Source organism: Trichoplusia ni, chromosome 4 (assembly GCF_003590095.1).
Source record: "Trichoplusia ni isolate ovarian cell line Hi5 chromosome 4, tn1, whole genome shotgun sequence".
NCBI classification, from domain to species: Eukaryota; Metazoa; Arthropoda; class Insecta; order Lepidoptera; family Noctuidae; genus Trichoplusia; species Trichoplusia ni.
Genome location: NC_039481.1, coordinates 1,086,535 through 1,110,309, shown reverse-complemented (window position 1 = coordinate 1,110,309; position 23,775 = coordinate 1,086,535). Strand labels below are relative to the sequence as shown.

Genomic DNA, 23,775 nt, shown 5'->3' with positions numbered 1-23,775 from the left:
TTAAGTCAACTTTCCATACTGTAGTTTTCTTGAGGTGAGGTACCAGTTGTTCCGACTTCCAAATAAAACACAAATAATCTACTTAATAATTTTACTAGTATGATCAAAAGCCAGGGTCCCAGGCGGTGGTGTCGCTGGCGTCCACCATCTTGTAGCACACGACGGTGTCTCCCGGCTGGACGGCGAAAGCCTCCTCGAAGCGCAGGCCGCACTCCATGTCACGTTTTATTGTGGGGACCTCGTCCTTCAGATGCTTCATTGATGCTAGTTTACCTGGAGGAAGCGAAATGTGGAATAAGATTCAGTTGTCTAAAAACATGATTGTACCACGTTCGTTAGTAGTATTTTTTTGATACTTTTTGTACATATTTCGCTTTACTTTTCGCAAGATTGAGTAGAATTTGATACCGTTGTGTTATGATGACTGTTTTTTTTTAAACACTACACAAGTGCTTTTGCCTTTATCTGAACAATAAAATTTTACAGTGATAAACTACTTTAAAGTTTAGGAGTGCTTTCATTATTGTACATCAAAGTACACAACGAGATTAGATTAGAATATTCTTTATTGTACACCATGGAATTACAGCAGTGATTCTTAATACATACAATGTTAGGGTACAATGGCGGTCTTATCGCTAAAAGCGATATCTTCCAGACAACCTTTGGATGGACAGGAAAATTATCAGTATGTACAGAGGTAGGTGGTGCACTATTGTTAACGAGCAATGAGAAAAAAAAATCAAAAAAAGGCAATCATCTCAAGAGTTCAAAGACTGATTCCATAGGTATAGTCAAACAAACAATTTTTATAATCAATTTTTCCTTTAGTTCGCTAACTGGTCATAGCGTCGTCTCATTCCCACAGCGATAAAAACTCATAGTTTAGACACTAACTTTTTAAAGTATCCGTCGCTATAATAACAGTAGAAACTACTAGAAACTAACCTTCGAATACTACTTCTTGTCCCCGAATCACTCTGTAAAGCGCGTTCCTCGATAGACTTCCCTTGACGCACCTGCAGCCCGCTACTGGGACCTTCTTCTTGTTCTCCGTTACAATAAACTGTTGTAGTACGTTTGCTTCACCTGTAGAACGAAATGGTAATATAATAATATGTTGTCCTAACTTTGTAGGCTAAAAGACATATTAAGGTTGTTTACCTTTTTTAAGTAGCTAAAGAAGTGAGTATATGAATGTAAAGGAATAGGGAGTAGAAAACCAGTGTCTTGCTTCTGGTCGGGAATAGTATGTCTGCTTCAGAAATGACAGTAAGATTAAAGTCACACTATGAAGTCTTGCCGTCTTTCACGTAGCCAGGCAATACAAATAGGTTATGTGGTCCTAAATACACTTATACAAGCCGTCGGGATCAAGGCAGGGGCCAGAGAATCACACGAAAGTCCCATGATTAGGTAATCTTAACATTTCGTGCTCATGCAAACTAAATTAAACTTTATTGCATTAAGCTAGAGTCGCTATTCGTACAACTATTTCCGAAATATAGTTTTACATACCTATATATTCCTCTTCCAGCCTCTTTGGGATTCTAGCGCTGATCTCTTCCTTGACGTCGTCGACCAGTCGGTATATAATGTTGTGCGTCTTAATGGGTATGTTCTTTTTCTTAGCGTCTAGAAGGAGCGGCGTTGGACAGTCCACGTTGAACGCGTATATCACAGCTTTAAACATTTCTGCTATCTGAAATAATGTTTTTGATATCAGTAAGTTTTCAATATGTATTCCAATATAAACAATTTTGTACCGTCTGTACTAAATAGTACAGACGGTACAAAATTGTTTATAACACTCCTGGATCGCAAAACTAAGTAATTTTTTTCCAGTTTGCTTCGACGGTATTCTAGTCATTTTTGAGTAGACCAAAATGTAGTCAAATGGATTGTTCTTTGAATTACTTTGGCGTTACGTTCACTATGACTCTTGGAAAGATACCAGTCACTAATGTACTGAAACTCATGGGTTTATGGCACACTATCTGTTACCCGAAATGGTTTCACGGGAAAACAAAATCGGGATATAAACCTATATGCTAATCCTGGTTTCGTCTAAATCCGTTCAGCTGTTTTTGCGTGGAAGAGAGAACAAACATCCATACATCCTAACTTTCGCGTTTATAATATTAGTAGGTATAGGAAGAAGTGTTAAGTATTTATGTTCTGTTACCTCTAAGTCGTTAGGCGTGACGGCGCCCACTCCGAAGTGCACGAGGTCGAGTCTGACGCGCTCGTGCTCGTCGTAAGTCTCCAGGATGTCCAGGATAGCCTCAACTGACCCGTCCACATCGCCTGAGGACAATATCATGTGTAACATTTAAAAGGGCACGGGTTTTGAATGTTTTTACTCAATAAACATATCTGAGAACATTTGCATATAATTCACATGTGCGTGTGATCTTAATCATGTTTAATTCGATTGGTCGAGACATCCTTAAGTTGTGGGAGTTAAAAGTGGGCACGAATAAACTAATGTCTGCCAATACAGTTTTGTGAGAACTCAAAAGAAAGTGCACTGAAATGGAATATAAAGCGTTCTCTGAGCATTACTATTTCTCAGTCTTTTTCTACTAAAGATTATTTGTTATTTGTGAGTTACTGGCTTAATTTGATGATAAAATTAGTGGTAGGAAAATGAGATATGGGAATCCGATTTTCAAGTTCTTTTTCTGCTAGAGATGATTAATCACTTAGAGTTTTTAAGCGAGTTCTTGTCAAGGGTTTTGAAAACTTCTATCTACCTATCTAGTAAGAGTATCAATTACTACTTCTGTCTTTTCAATTCTACAATCTGATAGGTCAATTGTGGTTGATGTACGCACCTTTAACGAGCACGCTGAGCGTGGGATGCGTGTCGCGCTGCAGCATCTTCTCTCGCGGCCCGTCGGGGCGCAGCTTGTAGCGGCCGAGCGCGCGCTTGCGGGCCAGGCGCGCGCGGTAGGCGGCGCGGTGCGCGGCCTGCGCCCGGCTGATGGCGCTCAGGTCTGACACCTGCTTGTCGCGCATGCGCTGGCTGCTGCGGTAGCGCATCACCTCGTTGGCACGTTTCTATACGATAACATCATCTTTTTGAATCTTGTGTCCTATATAAGCTTGTGTGTACATAAATAGTAATTAAATAAATCATCATCATCATCTTTCTAGTTGCGGCCGACTTTGTTGTGGTCGGTTTTTAATTTAACCGGATGCAGATGGACCAGTGTTTTACAAAGAGCAACAGCCAAATTACATGGACATCACGATACTCCTTAGGCAGAATGGTCGGCAAGTTTGAAATCTGACTACTAGTAATGACTGTCAGAAATGTGTAAATAACACCAAAAAGAGTTATATGTAATCACCAATCATTATATTTTTCTGCTTCATCTATATTACACAGAAGCTTCCTTTTCATTTGGAGTCACCTATCCAGGTGACAGGAAAAGGCGAATAAAGTCACATAATCGACTACAGAAAATATGCTACGTGGCTGATGAGGTTATATCTGTCCTCAGGAATGTTAAACCTTTCCATCCTATCATAAACTAAACGACCAACGTCAATACGATTCAACAGTCAACAAAGACTAACGAAATTATACTTTGTATTGCACTTGGAGTTATACTGGTGAGGTTCATTCCATACTTCCTTAAAAATATAATAAAATAACACTTACCTCTGAACTGACTTCTAGAACCTGATCTCCAGCCGATGGCAACTCTCTCCATCCTAACACAGAGACAGGCGTCGACGGGGGCGCTTCTTGCACCAGTCGGCCTTCCGCTGAATTTAGCACTCGGACCTACACAAAAACATACCGTAACTTTTACGTACTAAGGTTGAATTTCAAAAGCACAGGCAATATTTCTCGAACTTACATGTAAAAATGTACTGTAAGTTAAAAGCCTTAGGGTTCAGTTTTGGAAGTTAATTATATTAGTTATAAAGCTTACTTTTGCCCAACCGTTTCCAGCGACGATTATACTCCCACGTCTTAATGTACCGCGTTGCACTAATACTGTTGCTTGTTTTCTATAACAAAGGGAAAAATGATAAATAAAAGAAGGAGCTTTAAAATACGCAGCGGACAGCATTTTTTACGACACTTGAATGTGAATTCTATTCACATCGAATTAAAGTGTACATTGTTTAGCGTGTTTGAATAAGTTTTCCAGGGAGTCTATTTTATAAAATGACTAGCAGCTGCTCACGGTCCCGTCCACTACAAATAGAGAACGATCACGGGAATATAAAATCAGTAAAGTGAAAACTATCCTGACTTTTCCCCAACTATAATGAATCCTGATTTTAAACTATCCGTGTACCAACCAAGTTTCATCTAAATCCGTTTAGTGGTTTTTACATGAAAGAGGAACAAACATCCATACAAACAAACTTTCGCGTTTATAACATTAGTAGGACGAACAAAACGAACGAAGTAATCTTACCCGGTCCTGGCATCCATTTGGGCTTCAATGACGACTCCCTCCACATACCCTCCAGGGTCGGCCTTCAGGTCCATGAGCTGCGCCTGAAGAGTGAGGGCCTCTACCAGAGTGTCCAGGTTCGTCTTCTTGAGCGCCGACACCGGTATCGCTTGCACGTCACCGCCGACAGCTTCGCAGATGATGCCGTGCGTTGATAACGCTCGCATCGTACGTTCCTGTAATGGATTTGGGTGTAGTTGTGGAATATAAAGAAGATGAATGAGGTTGTGTTGGGGTTATACTAGTATGAGCCTTTGGGTGGATGACGATTAGTTCACGACGATTAGTTAGTTGACGTGTTCTTTCTGTTATCTCGAGTAATAAATACGAGAATACCATCAACAAATTTAATTCATGGTCGAAAGTTAGTATGGTATCATCGGGAACCATGAAAATACCATGCATGTAAACCAGAAGAGGTTCAGTTCAGGGCAGATGTGACCTAATAACCAAAATTGCGCTATATTCATCAGTTCGGTTTTTTTTCGAAGCCGTTGGTGCAACTATTTTGCACTACTGTACTGTTCCTTTCTGGAAGATAGTTTGATCTGTTTTTATTTTGAAAACGGACCATTGACTAAAACCAAATCGAGAAGAGATCCAGTGTTATGAGCATCATTAGCTATAAGGGTTGAAAACAAATAAAAATAAGCACAGCCGATTGCCATAAAAGCTTCTTCTTCTAACTAAGTCATGTGTCTATTTTTTTCATTTCGATGCTTTGACAGTTCAAATCGACTGGACAAATCTCGATTTCGATTTTATTTCTCAATCGAGAACAGTTCCAACTCTTGCCACTGAACGTATTAGCGCTAGTGTCGAGTTCCAAAGTGTGAACTGATCTCAATTCGATTGAAACAAAAATCGAATCTGATCCGAGTGTGTCTTCTTATTCATTCCCTCCCACTCATTCTATAAAACTCAAACACGTGTAACTGGGTTTTCTTATGAGTCGGCGACCTTACAATGACTACATAATTAACTCGATAAGGATTTTTTTTATTACGATGATGTCAATAATTCTCCTTATTCGGATGTTTGTTTACAGAGTCATGTAGTTATTGTATCATCATCATTATTTGACTAATTTACTACTTTGGTGTCATCTGATCAGAAAATAATTGAACTCGACTCTTATTTTTATTAAAACCAATTCATTTGTCAGTCGTTAAGTTGTTGAATGTTTTATTGGTACATTGTGTATAACACATAAACTTCGAGTGGCTGAATTGATTGACTGATACATATTAAAGCACTCTGCTTTGTAATCTGTGAGAACATAAATATAAAATATTGGCATACCTACAATGTTCACACCTGGCTTGTCGATTTTGTTGATCGCCACCAATATTGGAACTGCAACAAACAATCAAAAAATTTTTAAGCAATATTTTTTTTTTCCTGAAATAAACTGAGCCAAAACCCTTTTTTTTTGTTTTAGTTTGTCCAAACGGTACTTGGGAGCGAATGCGTGTATCGATTTCGCTTTTGTATTTTTTTTATGATAAGTACGTGCTCAAGTATATTGTGTACGTATAAGGACTCCAGCACGGGCCACCGGCCACAACTATAAAACGCCGCTACCACACAGTTGAAGCTGAGTGTCAACACAAGATACAAGTTGCTCACTTTTCTATACAAAATGCATAAAAAGTAAACTAAATATACCGGTGTCGGCGTTTTTCCCCAAATGGCCTGTGGCCCGTGTGCGACAACTCTTAAGCGAGTCTATGTATGTTTGTGTGTACTAACCGTTAGCCTCCCTCGCCATCCGTATGGACTCAACGGTCTGTTCCATGACGCCGTCGTCGGCGGCCACCACCAGCACCACGATGTCAGTCGCGTGCGCGCCGCGGGAGCGCATGGACGTAAAGGCCGCGTGGCCCGGCGTGTCCAAGAATGTTACTTTGTCACCTGATGCTAGTTGCACTGTACGAGGATTGGTTGGTTTGTTAAGAGCTGTCATTTATATGACGAATATCAAAAACTGACGATTTCTTACAGAAAAATCAAAACATTCACACAACTAATTTATGTCCATTCCAAGCACTGCTAACTTCCATTAGAAATAGGATTCTGTTGTTACGGTTTAAGGAATTTTAATTGCAGTCAGGCAGCAAAATTGAATGTGAAATTTGTATATTTAAAATTTTAGGAAAACATTCAGCTTTTTTACAGCCAAGATCTTCAACAATCAGAGAGTTCTAAATTACCTTCAAAAGCGCCAATATGCTGTGTAATCCCGCCGAACTCTTGATCAACCACCGAAGTGTCTCGCAAAGCGTCCAGTAGGGTTGTCTTCCCGTGGTCCACGTGACCCATCACACAGACAACCGGCGGCCGCGGTTTGAGGGCCTCGGGCGGAGCAGGCGGCGCCGGCACTGCATCTTTATTCTTAAAAATAAGAAATATTTCACTAAACACGATATTAATGTCAAAGATTTAAAATTCACCAAGTAGAAGTAATAATATTCCAGGGTAAAGAGTCACTTCTGATATACTTGGAAGTGCAAAACAGAAACTTATTACAAACAATAAAACTAAACCCACCTCCTCCGTTTCCAACTCCTGATCAGGTCTTGGCACAATCTTGAACCTACAACCAGATATTTTGACAACATCCCTGATGATCTGAGGGTTGTGTATCACTGTGTTCTCCTTGTATTCCACCTCAGAGTTCTTATCAGCAAACTCTAAAGCCTTGAATACATGTTCTGAAAAAAAAAGGTTTTTTTTTATTTCCACATTTTTGGTTCTGAATTACTGTTTGTTCAATAAATTTTGTTGAACAGTGTGTTATGGTTCTACATAGAAACTACTTTGATTTTTTTATTATTTATTATGGGTTTTTTGAACTGAATACAATTACTTAGAGAACTTTAAGGTATATTTCTGTTTAATGTAATTCACATAGTGAAATGTTTACCTGTGTCTTTGTTAAGTACTTGTGCTATTTCTTGTACTGTCATATTGCGCCATATGCCAACCACCTCAGCACTCTTTGGTGAGTACCTGATTGATGATCTTCCATGGCTTTCAGCTTCCTGTATATAAAAAAAGTCACTAGTAGAATCTTACGAACCATTTCTGAAAATACCTTAATAAGGTTTTCATGGTATTTATGTGTTTAATTATATATAATATAATATTGGACAGCGTTCACACAACGCCATCTAGTCTCAAATTAAGCAGAGCTTGTGTTATGAGTACTAGACAACTGATAAACATACTTATATACTTCTAAATACATACATAATATAGATAAATTAAACCCAGACACCGAACAAATGATCGTGCTCATCACACAAACATTTATCCTGGGTGGGAATCGAACCCACGACCTCCGGTATAGCAGTCAGGGTCACTAACCACTAAACCAACAGGCCAGTCCGAATTCGAACAAAATCTAGTATATTGAATATATTACGAAGATTTTAACCAACCTTTTCCTCAGGTGATCTCCTTTTCTTGCAACAAATGTACGATATGGATAACTGTCTGGCCCATTGCTGATTATTATGAGGAACCTTCTTGATTCCACACACTTGGGATAAAAATTCGTTTCTTATAAACTTTATTGGTAACCTGAAAACCCAAGTGTCAATAACTATAAAGATTTTTATTAAAGAAATAATAACATTTCAATTTATTCTCTAAGAGCTATCTGTAGTCATAGTTTTAAATAAATAAGGTCCAATGTTTATCTCCAAATATGCACTTACCGTGTTAACAGAATACTTTTGTACATGCTTCTAAAAATAATAAACGGAATTTAAGTCATAAAATAATAAATTAAGCGGTAAAGGGCTATGATTAAGGTTATGTCATAAGATGTCAAGGTTATTAAGTAGTACGTTTAATTTAGCCCTTAGGTCTCTACGGGTGCAATGTTCTAACTACACTCCTTTTAAAGGACGCTAACATGGATAAATTATACACTAAGTAACTAGGAAATATTACAGAACATAACATAACCTATTCATGGTTCGACTACTTTGACATAAGTCAGTCAGACTGATGACCTGATTAAGTTGCGTTTCGCTTACTGCCTATCATCTGAAATTACGTAACCGGTTTAAGTTTGTCGGATTAAAGTTGAGTTAAATCACAAAAGAAAAAGTGATTTTTTTTTGTTTGTAAGGATGTTAAAGAATAGAGGTAATAAATATTAATTAAAACATTTTATTTGTCACATCTGTCTCAAAATCAATAAAGAATTGTCACAACCATCTGTACTGCTCACTTTTTTCTGTTTTGTAGAGTCTGCTGATTTGTTAGAAGAGACTCTTTAACAATCTTTATAGGACTTTTCTTTTAGCGAAAATTTGAGGATTTTTCTGCAAATAAAATCCATAAACAATATCATATAAAATTTATTTAAAAAAGTAAATCATAGACAATTACTATTTATGTCCGCCATTCATTCTTTTGAGTTGCTTTTTCGTTTTACGATTCCTGAGAGCACGATTTGTCATCGAGATCTACGCAACACCATCGCGTAATTAGTTAAGAAGCAGTTGAAACAATAAACTCCACGCGTTTCGGCATTGCAGCCACAAGTGTAGTGAAACAACCATCTGACGTGATCATACCGTGAGATCGTATCTACCAGTGATGCTTTTGCTCGCCTTTTACGTTATCGGTTGCGACGTGCGTTCGAGTGCCTGATGGTGTGGAAACTATGTGCGATTAACTTAATAATAACAGAGGACTCAGTATGGGGGCGTTTTTGAATAAGCCTGAGACTAAGAAATACAACGAGAACGGGGAAGGAAATGGTCTTCGCTATGGCGTGGCGTCGATGCAGGGTTGGCGGGTTGAGATGGAGGATGCGCATCACGCGCAGCTAACTTTAAATGGTACTCTATCGGACTGGTCTTATTTTGCTGTATTTGATGGGCATGCGGGCGCGCGGGTTTCAGCACACTGCGCAGACAATCTCCTTGAATGTATCCTTCAGACGGACGAGTTTCGGCGCGAGGAAATTGCCGAGGCGATCCGTGCCGGCTTCCTGGACTTGGACAAGAAGATGCGAGAGCTACCGGAGCTGTGCAATGGCCAGGAGAAATCTGGCTCGACGGCAGTGTGCGCGTTCGTGTCGCCAAAGCAGATATACATAGCCAACTGTGGTGACTCCCGAGCTGTGCTAGCTCGTAATGGAACGCCGATCTTCGCTACGAGAGACCACAAACCTGAACTACCGTCAGAGAAGTCTCGTATTGTTCAGGCTGGTGGTTCAGTCATGATACAGCGTGTTAATGGTAGCTTAGCTGTGTCTAGGGCGCTCGGAGACTACGAGTACAAGAAGGTGAAGAATCGCGGACCGTGCGAGCAGCTGGTGTCCCCAGAGCCTGAGGTGTCTGTACATGAGCGGAATGAGGTGGAGGATGAGTTCTTGGTGCTGGCCTGTGATGGTGTGTGGGATGTGATGAGTAATGAGGCACTGTGTGCGTACATACACTCATTGCTTCAGCTGACTGATGACTTGGTCGCTGTCACCAACCAGGTCATTGATACCTGCCTTTATAAGGTTAGTGCTCCCTGTTTACCTATTTATGTTATCAAAGCACTATATTTAAACTTCAATCTTATCAAAATAATTCAACAATTTTAACCATAAATAAGTAAATCCTCATATTTATAGATTTCATTACCATTTTCCACTCTACCTAGATTCAATTCTCATCTCACCACTCAGATATTGCAATCTCTGTAAACATGTTATGGAAGTCTTTTCAAGGTGAGTAGTAAACATCAATCAAATTACTACAGCCAAGCATTCATATTCAACCTGGCAACAATAATGAATCATTTATTACTTGATTTAATTACACATTCATGTTTTAAAACTAATGTACTTACCCATACTTACAGAGCTAATTATGTATTGTGTTTCGGTTTTGTAATAAATATGTTCATTTTATTCAAGATGCTATGTATTAGAGAGTTTCTCTTAGCATGATTTAAAAAGGACGATAGAATAAAAAACTCCTTTGGACACTGCTGGCCCATGAACTATAAGATCTTATTATTGACTAGATCAAGACCTTGTTGTTGACTATATATTTACAAACACCAAGTATAACATACAGGAACAAAAATGATAGAGATTTTGTTGAAAACAATCTGTTGCACTCTGCAGATGTTCACTCTGTTTTTATGAACTGTCAATCAGTAGCCAAATGTTTGAATGACTGTCATACACAGATATCTGTTACCAAATCCATTAATATACTCCCGGGCATGTCAAATCAAGTGATTTAAATACAACAGAATAGTTATTGTTACAAGTATTTAATTAAAACTGCTGCACAAATACAAATGGTTAAATAAGAAAGATTTTATAAACTAGATATTTTTTTGGTCATCAACCAATCTGGAAAGTTGCTCAGCTAAGGTTAGAACGGAATTGGAGAAGGTCAGACTATGGGCAATAGGAGACCAAATAGTTAAAACAGAAGGTGTTTTGTAGTTACTGTTATGTCTGAAGATATGGACTATTTTAAGATTAAGTAGTTAATTAAAACTGTTACTAATAGTTCTACTTCAGAGCAAAGGCCTCTTCTTCCTATTTTCAGGTTGATTAGTGTCATGTATTTTGTAGTAGGCATAGGAAGCTCTAGCAACCTGTGTTTGGAATAGTGCCAGGTGAAAGACAATGCTCAGCAGCTTATAATAACATTAAGATGTTACTATTTACTATCATCTGTATAGGTGTTTGTCTGTCCTAGACTAAATTTAGCAATAGTAGTAGTGATAAAAATGTTTATACTCTAAATACATACTATAAATAGTTTTCTTTTTCTTTAATATACACAAGTCTGTGTGTATACAGTAAATTACAGAGTTACACCTCATGATGTCAGTATTTTTCACCAATAGTGATAAAATAAAATGTTTCTACCCCATTTTGATAGAACAAGCTTTTTTCTAATATCTGTATTAAAGTCTAGATCTCATAGACTTAAATATTTGGTCAATGTTACAATAATACCAATTAAATAGTTAATGGTAGATAGAGTAATGTTTACAACCTCTACTGGCTAGTTCATGTAACATGACACCGCCAAGTATAATATAACATTCTAGTCTGCAAGTATTTCTAGTCATATTTCTGTAGAGTACCTACCTAATGTCTAGAATGTTTGGTAAACAATGGTTTAAATTTATTAAAAGTGATGATAATATTAGTGTTATATAAAAAAGCAAATAATAATCATATTTCATTTGAATTTATCTTCATGCTTTTCATATTTTTAGCAAAATTATCACTATTTTCGACAGGAAAATATTCAAGCTATTAATTGAAAATAATAATGAAGGGAAACTATAACCTCATTATGGTAATATTATTAATAGCATCTCATTTCGGTGCTAAAATTACAAGCTGTATAGAAAGATGTTAAACATTTAGGAATAAATAAATTATATCAAATGTTCAGCTAGGTAGGACAGCTATTAAACATAACACAATGATTTTCATCTTCATTAGTTTGACTTTTTATTCAACAAGTAATTTTTTAACAATGTCTCAAACATTTAATGGTGTATGGATATAAAATATCAATTTTATTATGTTAGTGTGCAACGAAATAAAACACGGAATTCCCATATGAAATTACGAAATGAAGTTTGTAACTATTTTCTTCTCTAAAAGCCAAGCCACTTAAATATTGATGTGTACCTATAGATAGCTCAATTAACATTTTCACAGTATTCTCATCCTTGCCTCACATTTACAGGGCAGCAAAGACAACATGAGCATCGTCCTGGTGGTGTTCCCCGCCGCGCCGAAGCCGAACGCCGAGGCCCAGCGCGCCGACCGGGAGCTCGACGAGACGCTCCGACAGAGGCTCACAGGTTGCTATCATTCACTATTGCATGCCTGCTCACACAAACACAGAGACAGACAGACTCGGACCGACAACCATATAGACATGGACGAGTGTAGGAACGGGCCTAATAACGCTAGAGCGTAAAGCCTACTTTTTCTTAAGTTCCGGTGACCAGGTGGCCTAAACCGTCTAATACAATGAAACTTGGACTGTTTATGGTACTATATTATAGCAGGCCGGTGTTTTAAATGCTCGTTTTATCGGCAACTGGTTACCGAAACCCGTGAAAATATGAAGCGGTTTATCAAGGGAATTGACAATGACATGTAGAAGACTGAATGATCGTCAAGCCTCTACTCATAGACTGATAAACATTGAGAATTGCGAATACTCCCGCTTTCTCCAGTGTCTTAAACCCTTAACCGCTTTCTACAGCTGTTCTCCATAGATACAGTAAAGTAGCGGTAGACCGCGATTTACTTGTGTGCTAATATGGGCCTTATTTGACAAATTGATAAAGACACCATACATTATTAATAAGGAAGCGAATCTATTGATTATTATTAGTAAAGAATTTATATTATATTAAGGATTAGGGACTGCCCGCGTTAGTTTTAAGTTTACGTATGCCATATCTGCCAAAATTAGTTAATTTTACATAAGCAATAATAAAGGCAACTGGTACAATTTTTAGTACAAATTGGCACATGTTAGTTATTTAGTATATAGGTATATATAATATATAAAGCTTATTATGAATTTAAAGTCTGTAAAAGTTTTTACGGGCGACTAAGGAAGTGTTCATAATTTTAGGAATGGGTTACGTTTGATTAACTTTTGAAACGTCTGGCTTCACTTTACGCTTCCCACGCAGGTTTTGAACTAGTAAACTTCGTTTCATGAATGTGATTTAGTATTACCTTTCACTATTCATTAACTTTATTAATACCTACCGCCAAACAACGCTTTACACCCACATTAGAAGTACTTACTTTGTGCTTTCGAACGTGATATAAACTCTTAACATTGAATAATATTCGACTTATCAGAAAAGACATGATGAAGTGATTTATTGTAGATTTTAAATAAATGTTTTATTGAAATCATAAATATAAAATACTAACAAAAATAATAAGGTGCATAGTAAAACGGTTCTAAAAATGTCATTAACAAAATCGTCAATTAATTTTAAGCTTAAATTTTCGTAGAGTAATTACACATATTCAAACATATTTTAATTAATAACACAACACTTGTGTATACGGTTTTCAAGGGTACGTTAACCGAGGAATTTGAATGAACCGATATTTTTATTTTCTGAGCATACACACACTGAATTTTATTACTTCAGTCATTTTACAATGACGTATGCTCGAAACTTATTGTTGCTATTGTTCCTGAACTATAGAAATTAATGAGATTGAAATAAACTTCAAACAAAGCAATTCATTTTTAAATACATTATCTTAACGGAATGCATAGAATGTTTATTCTTAGCATGATTGTACTATAATATAACTCATGAATATGCATGCGTAATTATGTTTTTTTGTTCTTTTAATAACGTAGTTTATGTAAAGACACTAAAATCGACTAGTTAGTGTGAATTCTGCAGATTGTTATCAGGCGTGTGATATCACAATCATAGTACTATTTACTATCAGAGAATGACATCATTTATTTAGGGTAACTCCACACTAGATGGTGGACTGTGGACTCGCAGACATACTGTCGACGTGACTTTGTAATTTATGTAAGACTGGTCCTTTTTCTTCCATTTGTGTAAAGCATTATATCCGACTTTTAAGTCAGAAGTTAATTTAAAACGAGAACAATTTTATATTGAGAAATAATTTATCTAGGCTCTCAAAGTTTGTTACAATAAACAGTAGCAATTATTTTTGGCTCCTATCTAATGATTGCTATTCACAATTAAAACATTCGACGAAACTTGGTGACGCGCTGAAATCTGAATTAAGAAATTTCGAAGCTAGCAATCAGTTGATGAATCAAACGGTAATAAAATTGTTTAAATTCTGTGCGAAATTGCCGTTTATTTTAAGCGATGTTTGTCAATTGAGAGTTCTATAATGTTGTGACGAAGCGTAGGACATAATACGAGCGCACGTGTCGTGACTGTAACGCGTTTAGATTTCAATTTCAACCGCAATTTACGGCTGCCCGGTGGCGGCTGTCGCGCTGCCTCTCCGGTAACTATGTTACTGCGTAGTGTGAACATACCCTTACAAGGAATATTTTATTCTCTGCTCTATGTTAGGGAAAACTTCTATAGATATTTATAAATGTTGTAAAAAAAGTCCGATGAAGATGCAACTTAACTAGTTGCTAGTCTTCCTCTTTTTTATGAAAATATTTCTAACATTGCCAAGTTCACGGTGCCATAGTGTAAACTTGTATATTATATAAGATCAATTTGGCATGCAACACATAAGTCTAGTAAAGTACTCACCGACATGACTATTGTAAATTATGATTTCATAGTGCATACCTCGATTAGATTGCCAAAGCCATAGCTCCTATATTATTATGTTCGACATCACGAACAGAATAATAATGAACCATTATTATTATCAATACAAACAATGAAATCTAGGTAACTTGCGTGAACGACACTCGAGTTATTAGCTAGATGATTTAAACAAAAGCAAAACCTTGCGTTTAATATTTACAAAACTTTCCTCGACTACACTTAAAATAGTCTCTGATTGTTTTCATATCTCTAAGATAACGTATAGCAATATTATCAATGACTCATACTTAAAATTATTTGAAGAATAGCACTTATAAAACTAAACTTTAACTAATACTGGAAAGTTCATTAATACTGGAAACCGACTCCAACATAGCATAGAAAAAGGCTAGGCAAATAGTGTCTCTAATCCTAGCGCAGTTAAACTTTATACGAAAAATAATCTTTTGATGAAGACATAAATAAAACAATTTATTTCAGCTTGCTTGGCAACATGTAAATGTAATAGCTTGTCAAAAACGTTAACTTTACGAGACCTGGAAGTCATCCCGTCTAAGCTTTCGTTGGAATACTAATAAACACAAGTATGAAACAGTGAACAGTTATCCTGTCCAGACTATGCTTGACTATCGTCGACACGTGTCCAGCAAACTGTGACGACACTAAAATATATAATGAGCAATAGTATGTTGTATGACATCAGAATAGTAATAGAATCGTTAACTTCACGAATCGATTACTATCGAATAACGATTCAGTTTCGATTGACATTTAGTACAAAATCATGTAGCAATATTCTATTTTACAACTTCCATAGAGATATAAGTCAGTTCATTCGTAGTAAAGTTTATTAATTCACTTTGTATCCTAATTAGAAGTATCATCTTAAAGAAAAACATGATGTTTACTATTCCTATTACAGTTTATGTACAAATCATACTAGTCAGTGAATTAATTAGTTATTATTCTTTACATGATCTCCACTCAGTGAAACTGTTGTTTTTTTATGATTTTGCTCAATTACACTTTTATTCGAAGTTGTTAAATTAACAAGTGAAACTTGGTTTATCTCTCTAACACTTTTACTGACACTTTTTGTGAATGAGGAATGAAAATTTCAATTAATCATGTTATGTTGTAATCAATTAAAATATTTTTACAATAAATTAAACTAAACTAATATTTAGTTTATGTTATGTTCAATAAGGATATTCAACCGAGTTGAAATTGTTTGCTTGATATTTTGATAATATTTGTCCTTGTACGAATTTAAAACATTTCCTAAATAGTATAATACCCTTTCTTAGATATTACCGTCACTCCATTCGCATACTTCTTTGATGTAGCATACTTATCCTATATTTAAGTAGTTCAATTTTATACTTGCCATCCATTATATAATTTTACTCTTAGAATACAAAGTAAACATGATGATACAGGTATTACTTAAGTGTGTACCCAGTAATGAATTTAAATAGAGTGCTTGCTTTAAAAATATCTCATTGTATTACCATTTATATACGTAGAAAAGTGACGTGCGTTATTTAATTTTCCTAAAATATACTTACATGTTATTTATACATATACGTCACCACACATTTCACATTATTTTAAAATACTATAAGAAGGTTTTATGTTTATATTCTGCGATGCAGAAATGTTACCAGTTTATTTATTTATTTATACTAAGTGTATATTTTTATTTTTGTTGTTGTTTGACGTGAAGTAATTTATATTATTTATTTAGATATTTTTAGACTTTATTGTCAATACTCGTTGAGTGATGATGCCATGAAGGCTTTTCAAAATATTATAAATTCTTTCTAAGGCCTCAAACTAATAGAAAATTGTGTGTATTTGAAACCTCGAGCCAACAAACGGGTTACAAACAATTGTAAAAACAGGTTACATCGGTTGTCTGTCCTATTTTAACAGGTTCAGTAGCCAAAGTTTTAATTTTTCGATCAAACACCGTTCTTAATGTAAACTGTAGAGTTGTATCTATCTCTATGATTTCCATAGAGGAAGCTAGTATTGGCCATACGAGTGACACGTTACATAAGAACACACGCACTCGTTACACTTCTAAATCTACTCTTTATACACTTTTCCTTCAATAAAATAATAAACTTCTGTTTTGAAAAGTCTTTAAAATATAGCTTAGCTTATAAGTTTTCTCCTCTGTACAAATATTTAACTACTTGTACTTAATCGAATTTGTGATTATTGTTTTAATTAATCTAACATTTGTGATATTAACTTCTTAATTAAAAATTTTACTAAAATCTTTATAATGCCCTAATTAATCTTTTACAAAATTTTTACTAACATTGTATATTGTGAGACTAAAATCGCGCTGAATTTATATTGTCTAAAAATTGTTATAACTGTTTTCTAATATTAAAGTATTTTTGAAAAATCAAATGTATAGTTTCATTGCTTTAGTCCTGACCCTTATCATATCATTGCTTCATAAAATAATAAATAAATAGATTTTATTAGCTTTTTATGAATTTGGAAGGGTTAAAGCAATGAACAACGTGCGCTTTGAATGCCGGTCTGGGCTCGTGTGACGCTCGTATTTAAAGACACTAGGTTTATAAGATTGGAAGCCATAATAGTGCACTTCTAATCTTGTTGGTCTTGTCTGTTATCGATTATGTAGTGCACGCGCCGTGCTGTTTATGTAATTACAGACGGGCATTCAATGACGAGATTTGTTACGATCAGAAACTGGAGACTCGCGAAATAATGCTGCTAGTTAGTTTCTTACAATGTTGCAGTCTAAAGTAAAAATAGTTTCATTGTTAGGAGTGTGTTCTGCACGCGATCGTTTCTTGTTTAGTTGCACTTTCATAAAACAGTAATGACTGTAGAGGCACCGCCGTCGGTAATAAAGTGTCAGGCAGCGCCAGTATCGCCCTAGCTACAGAATACAATTATATCTATTACAAATGCATTTGCATGCGATAGTAAACAACTGATTAGCGGCGCGGCTAAATGGATAATGACTGTCGCGATAGCTATTATTTAGTTCTTTAGAATTTCGTCCTTATCTATAGAACGAAGTGTTTCCGTAGTCTATGTTTACATTATGATGCATGGAGATGTCAGTAAAGTGTTATGAATAGCTCATAACCAATGTAGATACATGTAGTACTTATAATTGTCGTTAAGTGAAGTAGTACGAATGATTCTTTTTATTATTCGTCACAATTGCTAAGCTAAAAGCAGTTCTGGTGTTTAACTTTTATGCCTTCAGTCAAAACGTCTTTTAGTTTCATAAATACCCCCAAAATTTTTACCTAATTCAAACTCTGTTCCAGGATTTCTTTTGTGTCCGTTGTGACCGTAGAATAATTTAAAGAGCAGAAGACAGTTGTAGTCTTCTCTTTGAAGTCCTTTATTTATCTGGTTGGTAGTTTCTTCACTTCACGTGAATTCTCTATAATAGGAACGTGACCCCTATTTATATACAAGGGTAACTATTGATTGCTCATTGAATTGATAATTTCACAAAAGACAAACTTATTGAAATCATATTGTATTTTGTTAAATACGTACAATAGTACTGGCATACTGTATTTGTAGTTGCTGGCACAAAAATAATATTTGAACGTCCAAAATTGATTACAGCATTTTGAAACAGTAGACCCTTCCTGATTGAAATAATGTCAGCACATTTTAAGATTGTTAATCATTACATTAAATGGGATAGTATTTTAATATAGCTTTTCCAATATTAACGTTAGATCAAATCTGTCGATGTAAAATAAAGTGCCAAAGCAACAACAACTTACATTTGTAGAAAAATACTTTCGTTGCTATATCTAAACTTTTCCGATAGAACGAAGTGATGTCTTTCAGGAGATAGAGCTAGACATCATTTTCATTGAGAATATCAACAAAAATAAAAACTAAAGAAAAGTAAAAGAAACCAGAAATTTACTTATTCACTGATTACAACTGTCCTTGTTCCTACCAAAAGTCAAGGGCAGATGTCAACGTCAAAATAAACTTTGAAACGAGTCTGCAGTGTTACGTTGGTCGCGTGTTCAACATTAATATCTCCGTCACACACTGAAGTCAAAGTGCCTGTGTTTATGTGTACCTGTAGTTTTGTTATTTCGTGGGTAGTTGCGATGTCGCCTACACATTAGGGCTGCCTCGAGATACTTGGAACTTTACGTATTCTGAATGTTGTATGTACTTGTGGGTGGGTGAGTAGGGTTGAGGTATTTTGATGGGATGAAAATGTTATTGGGCAAAGTTATTTATTGCAGTTTAACTTTTGAGTCCTCTAATAAAAAGTAATATTTTGCTACTTGAGCAGAAAAAATAAATTGCTGTCAAAATATTTGTTTTTTCTTATTTAGTAAAAAGTTTAAGTTAGCATAAGATAGCGAATATTTTATTTGGTTCTAATAGGGTAGGTAGTGTAAGAGTTTGAAACAGTTATGTTAATAATTAATCATTCGATTTTGCTAATAAGCATTATTGTTAGGTCAGGTCAAAGTCATAGCAGATAGACGGGAAATCTAACATGTGCCAAGCAAGTCTATGATTGAATACGATATAACTTGTTCAATAAACAATAATTTACTTGGCTACACGAGCATATGAATAAGGATTTATAAACTAACCGTTACCATCGTCTCCGGCCGCTTCAATTCTTAAATGATTCCACGGAAACATAAAATTGGGATAAAGACTATACTCTGTGGCTTATCCACGTTGTAAACTATCATGTACAAAATTGAGTCCAAATCCGTTCAGTGGATTAAAATGAGTATCTAACATCCATCCGTACTTATATTTTCCCGTTTATAATAACAGTAGGAAATTTCATACCTACGTTAAAATTGCCACACATACTTTTAGCTGGTTTTTATGTAAAAGCCAATATTGGAAAGATATATTATGCGTCAATAGCAGCACATATTGGCGTAGTAAGCTACCGCAGTATCGGTTCGACTAAGCAATATTTTTGAAATGGCTACTTACAAGACGCAAGACCTCTTGTTTTTATGATATTATCCATGGCAGTACTTCCAATGCTTTGAAAATTTGTTATATAATTTTTAACTTATCACTTGTTTAATTTGGCCCAACTTCCTCTTAAGCCAAGCTTTCTTTTGCTGTTCGGTCATTACAAGTGTGATAACGTGTGTATTTATTTCCCCAGCATTGATCGACCGCACCGAGGAGCTGGAGGACACGTCGTTTCACTTCTCGTGGGTGATGAAGCAGCTCGTGCAGGAGAACATCCCCGGCCTGCCGCCCGGCGGCGGGCTCGCGGCCAAGTCAGTACACGACATACTATAACTATAGCCCTCTTTATCGCTTTGGGAGACCGATTTGGGATCTAAAAACTCGGTCGCAAGCGCTGCAGTATAGTTGACCCGCACTATTCAGAGTATAGGTGTACGACAGCTTAGGCCTCACTTTTTGAGCTTGGCGCTTTTCGTTTAGCTTCTGGAGTCGTTTTACCTCGAATTACGCTACAATTTGCTCAGTGCGTGCTTGAATAGGGCAGGACATAAAATTATTGTACTGTTGACGTCTTAAATTTGATTAATAATATTAAGCAAAGAATTATACCTTAAGGTGTATCAGTATGCATATTTCTTATTTAAGTGGAGTATTAGGCTATTGTCCATAGTCGAAACGTGGCTAAGTTAATTGACAATTAAATAAATAGCATTCCTTGTAAATAAAAGTGTATTTTCTTTACTTTCAGACAATCGCTAGTGGACAAAATATACAGGGAGTTCTACCCGGACCACCCGGACAGCTCGGAGACGTTCGACTGCCAGAGCGAGCTGGCGGACGCGTTCAGCGCTAACTAATGCCTACATTACGTTCTACACTAACACTTGCGGGACGTGATCGTACACCAGCCGTGTATATCCACCGACGGAGCGCGGACACTGACTACATGTCGAATTTCTATTTGATATTCAAATTGATTCAATTGATCAATTTGGTGAGTAACTTTAGGATCGTTTCTTTATAAACAGTGGCAGTCACTACTAAAGTAATTGTAATGTTGACATATCAAACCAAAGCCAATTTTCAAATTTAAAGTAAGATAAAACGAGGCAGGAACTGCAGAATTCTAATGGAATTCAAACATGTTTGAATTTAAAAGCGTGTACGCTTGCTAAGTGTGCGGTTTCGTCCCAAAATTAGCTGGATACATCATAACTAGTAAAGTCAAACAATATTGCAGTTACACATCTGATGGTCTTGAAATTAGTAACATTTTGTTTTGTACATAACGCATTGCTGAGTTGATGCTCATGTCAATTTATTTTTGTATTTGTCTTGTGCACGGTGTTATTTCCTTGGTTTAATACCTGTTAAGAAACATACTTATTTGTAAACTGTCTCGAATGTCAGGTAACGTAGCTGTAATCTTGTTTGATTCAGTCTAAGCCTGCGCTTCGGCTGTGTTGATTGCGGTTCTATAAGCCACAGAACTACCCCCACTACTCGGTAGATTGTTTTTTGTGAGAGCAAACGCGTGCCTATGTCTCCATTGCTTTTCCCTACTTAATTAAGCTAGCTAAGTGACGTAGCTTGTGATTTATTTACAATAAAACTGTGAATCCCAAACTATTCCCATATTACCGACAACTCAACAGGGTCGAAGCAAAATCGAATCCAAAAATGCATATACTATGTAATACTCTATAGGCTGTGGTATGGGCCTTCAATACAGATGCCATACGCGAGCCTCCCGCGGCCGCGGCCCGAGGCCCGCTCGGCGCCGCGACACCAGCCTTCTCCTTCCTCCCTTCATTTGTAAAGCAAACATCTTGATTTTTACGCGTTACAATTTTTATTATTTTTGTAGTTTAGATATTTTTGTTTCGTGTTAACATTGGCCATTCGTGAATGTCATAATATTAGATGTATAATATTAGATATTCGATTGGATGTAATAGAAATTCTATGATACAATATATTTTGTGTGAGCGGTTAATTTTGTAGTTTCCGTTCCCGCGCTTAACATTTGTTAAGAACTTTACTGCTGCAGATTTAGCTAAACTTGCTTAGTGTTTAGCGAAAATTGTTTATTCGTAGCAAAATTTTCTTGAAATGAATGTTGAGCATTTATAAAACATATTCCAAATGGCCAGTCGAATTTAGTGTAATCTTATGTTCCGTTTCACATAAAAGCCTAAATACAATTGGTAAATTGGTTTCTCAATTCTATATAATAAATATTTAGATTGTTTTTGTACATATTTTATTTTCTTTACTACAACACACATAGTCATTATCCTAAACGTCGAAATAACATTTAAAAAGTTTAAACTAGATTAATTGGGAATTGGAATATGGGGTAATATTAATTGTTAGGTTTTTTATTTTTCAAAAATATTCTTCGTTTCGTGTTACACAAAAAATGGATTTAGATTTAATCGCTTTTTAAAAGTTACGCGTTATTCAAAAAATGGGTATGCTTTTAAATTTTTGCTTCGTACTAAGATAAAATTGAATAAAAGTAACTAATCTGTTGAAGCGCGTAGTGTCTGTGGCCGTACAAAATATCAAATTAGACCGAATTCCATTCGTCATATAATGTTGTTACCAAATTCTATGTGTAATGTTCATTTCTGATGTTCACCTCTTGTAAATAAAAGAGAATAGAAAAAAGATACTTTTGTACCTGTTTGTGCGGTTTATAGCGTGTAACTAACTAATTGTGAGGAGTTGATGCAGACAGACGTTGAAATACATGTAACATTTTAGTACACACATCAGTTAAAATTCACATCTTTTTAATTACCTACAACAGCTTTAAGTCAAGAGTAAGTATCAAAAATTAAATAATGAAACATTGTTCTTTAAGCCTGTGTGACCAGTTGTTGTATTGCTATAAATGATTGATACATGTATTTCCGATGTCTGCTACGAGTATGTAACTAAATAGATTTTACTGAACAAAAAATATTTCAGAGGTTTTAAAGTGTGACGTATTAAGAGGGAGGCATTGTTTTAGTATATCTTACGATTGAAATAATAACAAAACTATTATATAGTCACGTTTCAATTTACAAATGCTACTTCAGTATACGAATAAAACATTTTGATATTTCCGGTTGATAAGTGAAAAATTAAAACAACTATTCAAAGTTGCATTCGTAAATTCAAACTCACATATTGAAAATTCAGACCATATCTAAATTAGTTTAATATATAACATAATAAACTACTGAACATCTGATTGCTAGATATAAAATTATTATCTACTTTATTGGTGGTAGCAAAGCTATTGCGATTTATTTTTTCATTTTGTGCAAGGCAGCAAAATACCTTTGGAAAATACCGCACCGAGTCCTACACTCAAGCTTAAATCCTACTTAAAATTATTTATATTAGACTTTATTCAGATGAATAAATAGTCGTGTTATGCTGCCTTGCGTCAGAACTTCGCTATGACCCCAAATTTGTCAGTTAATATTGCTTCCATCTAATAATTTTCTATATGTTATACCCAGAATATTTTTATTACCCTTTTCAACCCATTGTCGAGGATCCAGTTCACGTGTTATATGACTTATATAGTTTAGTCACATAAATTGTGTTTTGTACAATCGTGGTTTTAGATTTTTATTGCAAGCTATCTGTGACCACCACACGGTGTATGTCTGTACATGTGTGGTGACGATGGCGCGTTATTGTCCCTCTCTTGTCCTAAACTTTACGGTTACGATTGACTTCATATTCCTCTTTTTTACTAAACCAAATATTAATATTAGACAGTGGGTTTTGAATTGGATTTTTTTACGTCCATCCACGACGAGTATGTAGGTTTGCGTCTGGTTGTCTTTTTTTTAATTTTTGCTTTCAGACGAAAGTCAACGTATCACGAAGTGTGTCTCGTTATTATCTAGTAGACGCTTGAACAATAAATACCTGTACCTTGACATTTTTTTTTTCTTTTATTATTGTTTCA

General features: G+C 35.7%; 2 protein-coding genes across 2 annotated transcripts; one reads left to right on the top strand and one right to left on the bottom strand.

The window, feature by feature from the left end:
• Positions 1-77: 77 nt before the first annotated feature.
• Positions 78-8,596, bottom strand: LOC113492461 (translation initiation factor IF-2, mitochondrial). The gene is made up of 15 exons (XM_026869910.1): positions 8,204-8,596; positions 7,925-8,066; positions 7,408-7,525; positions 7,032-7,195; positions 6,695-6,875; positions 6,234-6,410; positions 5,788-5,837; positions 4,443-4,657; positions 3,948-4,026; positions 3,671-3,796; positions 2,838-3,063; positions 2,186-2,307; positions 1,519-1,702; positions 949-1,089; positions 78-273 (listed from the first exon to the last, which is right to left on the bottom strand). The coding sequence occupies exons 1-15, from the start codon at positions 8,227-8,229 to the stop codon at positions 104-106; spliced, it is 2,121 nt and encodes a 706-aa protein (XP_026725711.1). The 5' UTR covers positions 8,230-8,596; the 3' UTR covers positions 78-103.
• A 283-nt stretch (positions 8,597-8,879) lies between these two features.
• Positions 8,880-23,748, top strand: LOC113492467 (protein phosphatase 1A). Its single transcript, XM_026869919.1, has 4 exons — positions 8,880-10,011; positions 12,224-12,341; positions 19,993-20,110; positions 20,548-23,748. Exons 1-4 carry the CDS (start codon positions 9,199-9,201, stop codon positions 20,654-20,656), a joined length of 1,158 nt encoding a protein of 385 aa, XP_026725720.1. The 5' UTR covers positions 8,880-9,198; the 3' UTR covers positions 20,657-23,748.
• The last annotated feature ends 27 nt before the right edge of the window (positions 23,749-23,775 follow it).

Bases quoted from the DNA above. Each gene is read 5' to 3' on its own strand.
- LOC113492467 (XM_026869919.1), top strand. From the start codon at position 9,199: ATGGGGGCGTTTTTGAATAAGCCTGAGACTAAGAAATACAACGAGAAC. The intron at 10,012-12,223 runs GTTAGTGCTCCC...TCACATTTACAG, and splicing joins TTGATACCTGCCTTTATAAG to GGCAGCAAAGACAACATGAG. The intron at 12,342-19,992 runs GTTGCTATCATT...TTATTTCCCCAG, and splicing joins GCTCCGACAGAGGCTCACAG to CATTGATCGACCGCACCGAG.
- LOC113492461 (XM_026869910.1), bottom strand. From the start codon at position 8,229: ATGTACAAAAGTATTCTGTTAACACG. The intron at 3,064-3,670 runs GTAAGTGTTATT...GTTATCGTATAG, and splicing joins TTCTAGAAGTCAGTTCAGAG to AAACGTGCCAACGAGGTGAT. The intron at 1,090-1,518 runs GTATGTAAAACT...TTCGTTCTACAG, and splicing joins GCTGGAAGAGGAATATATAG to GTGAAGCAAACGTACTACAA.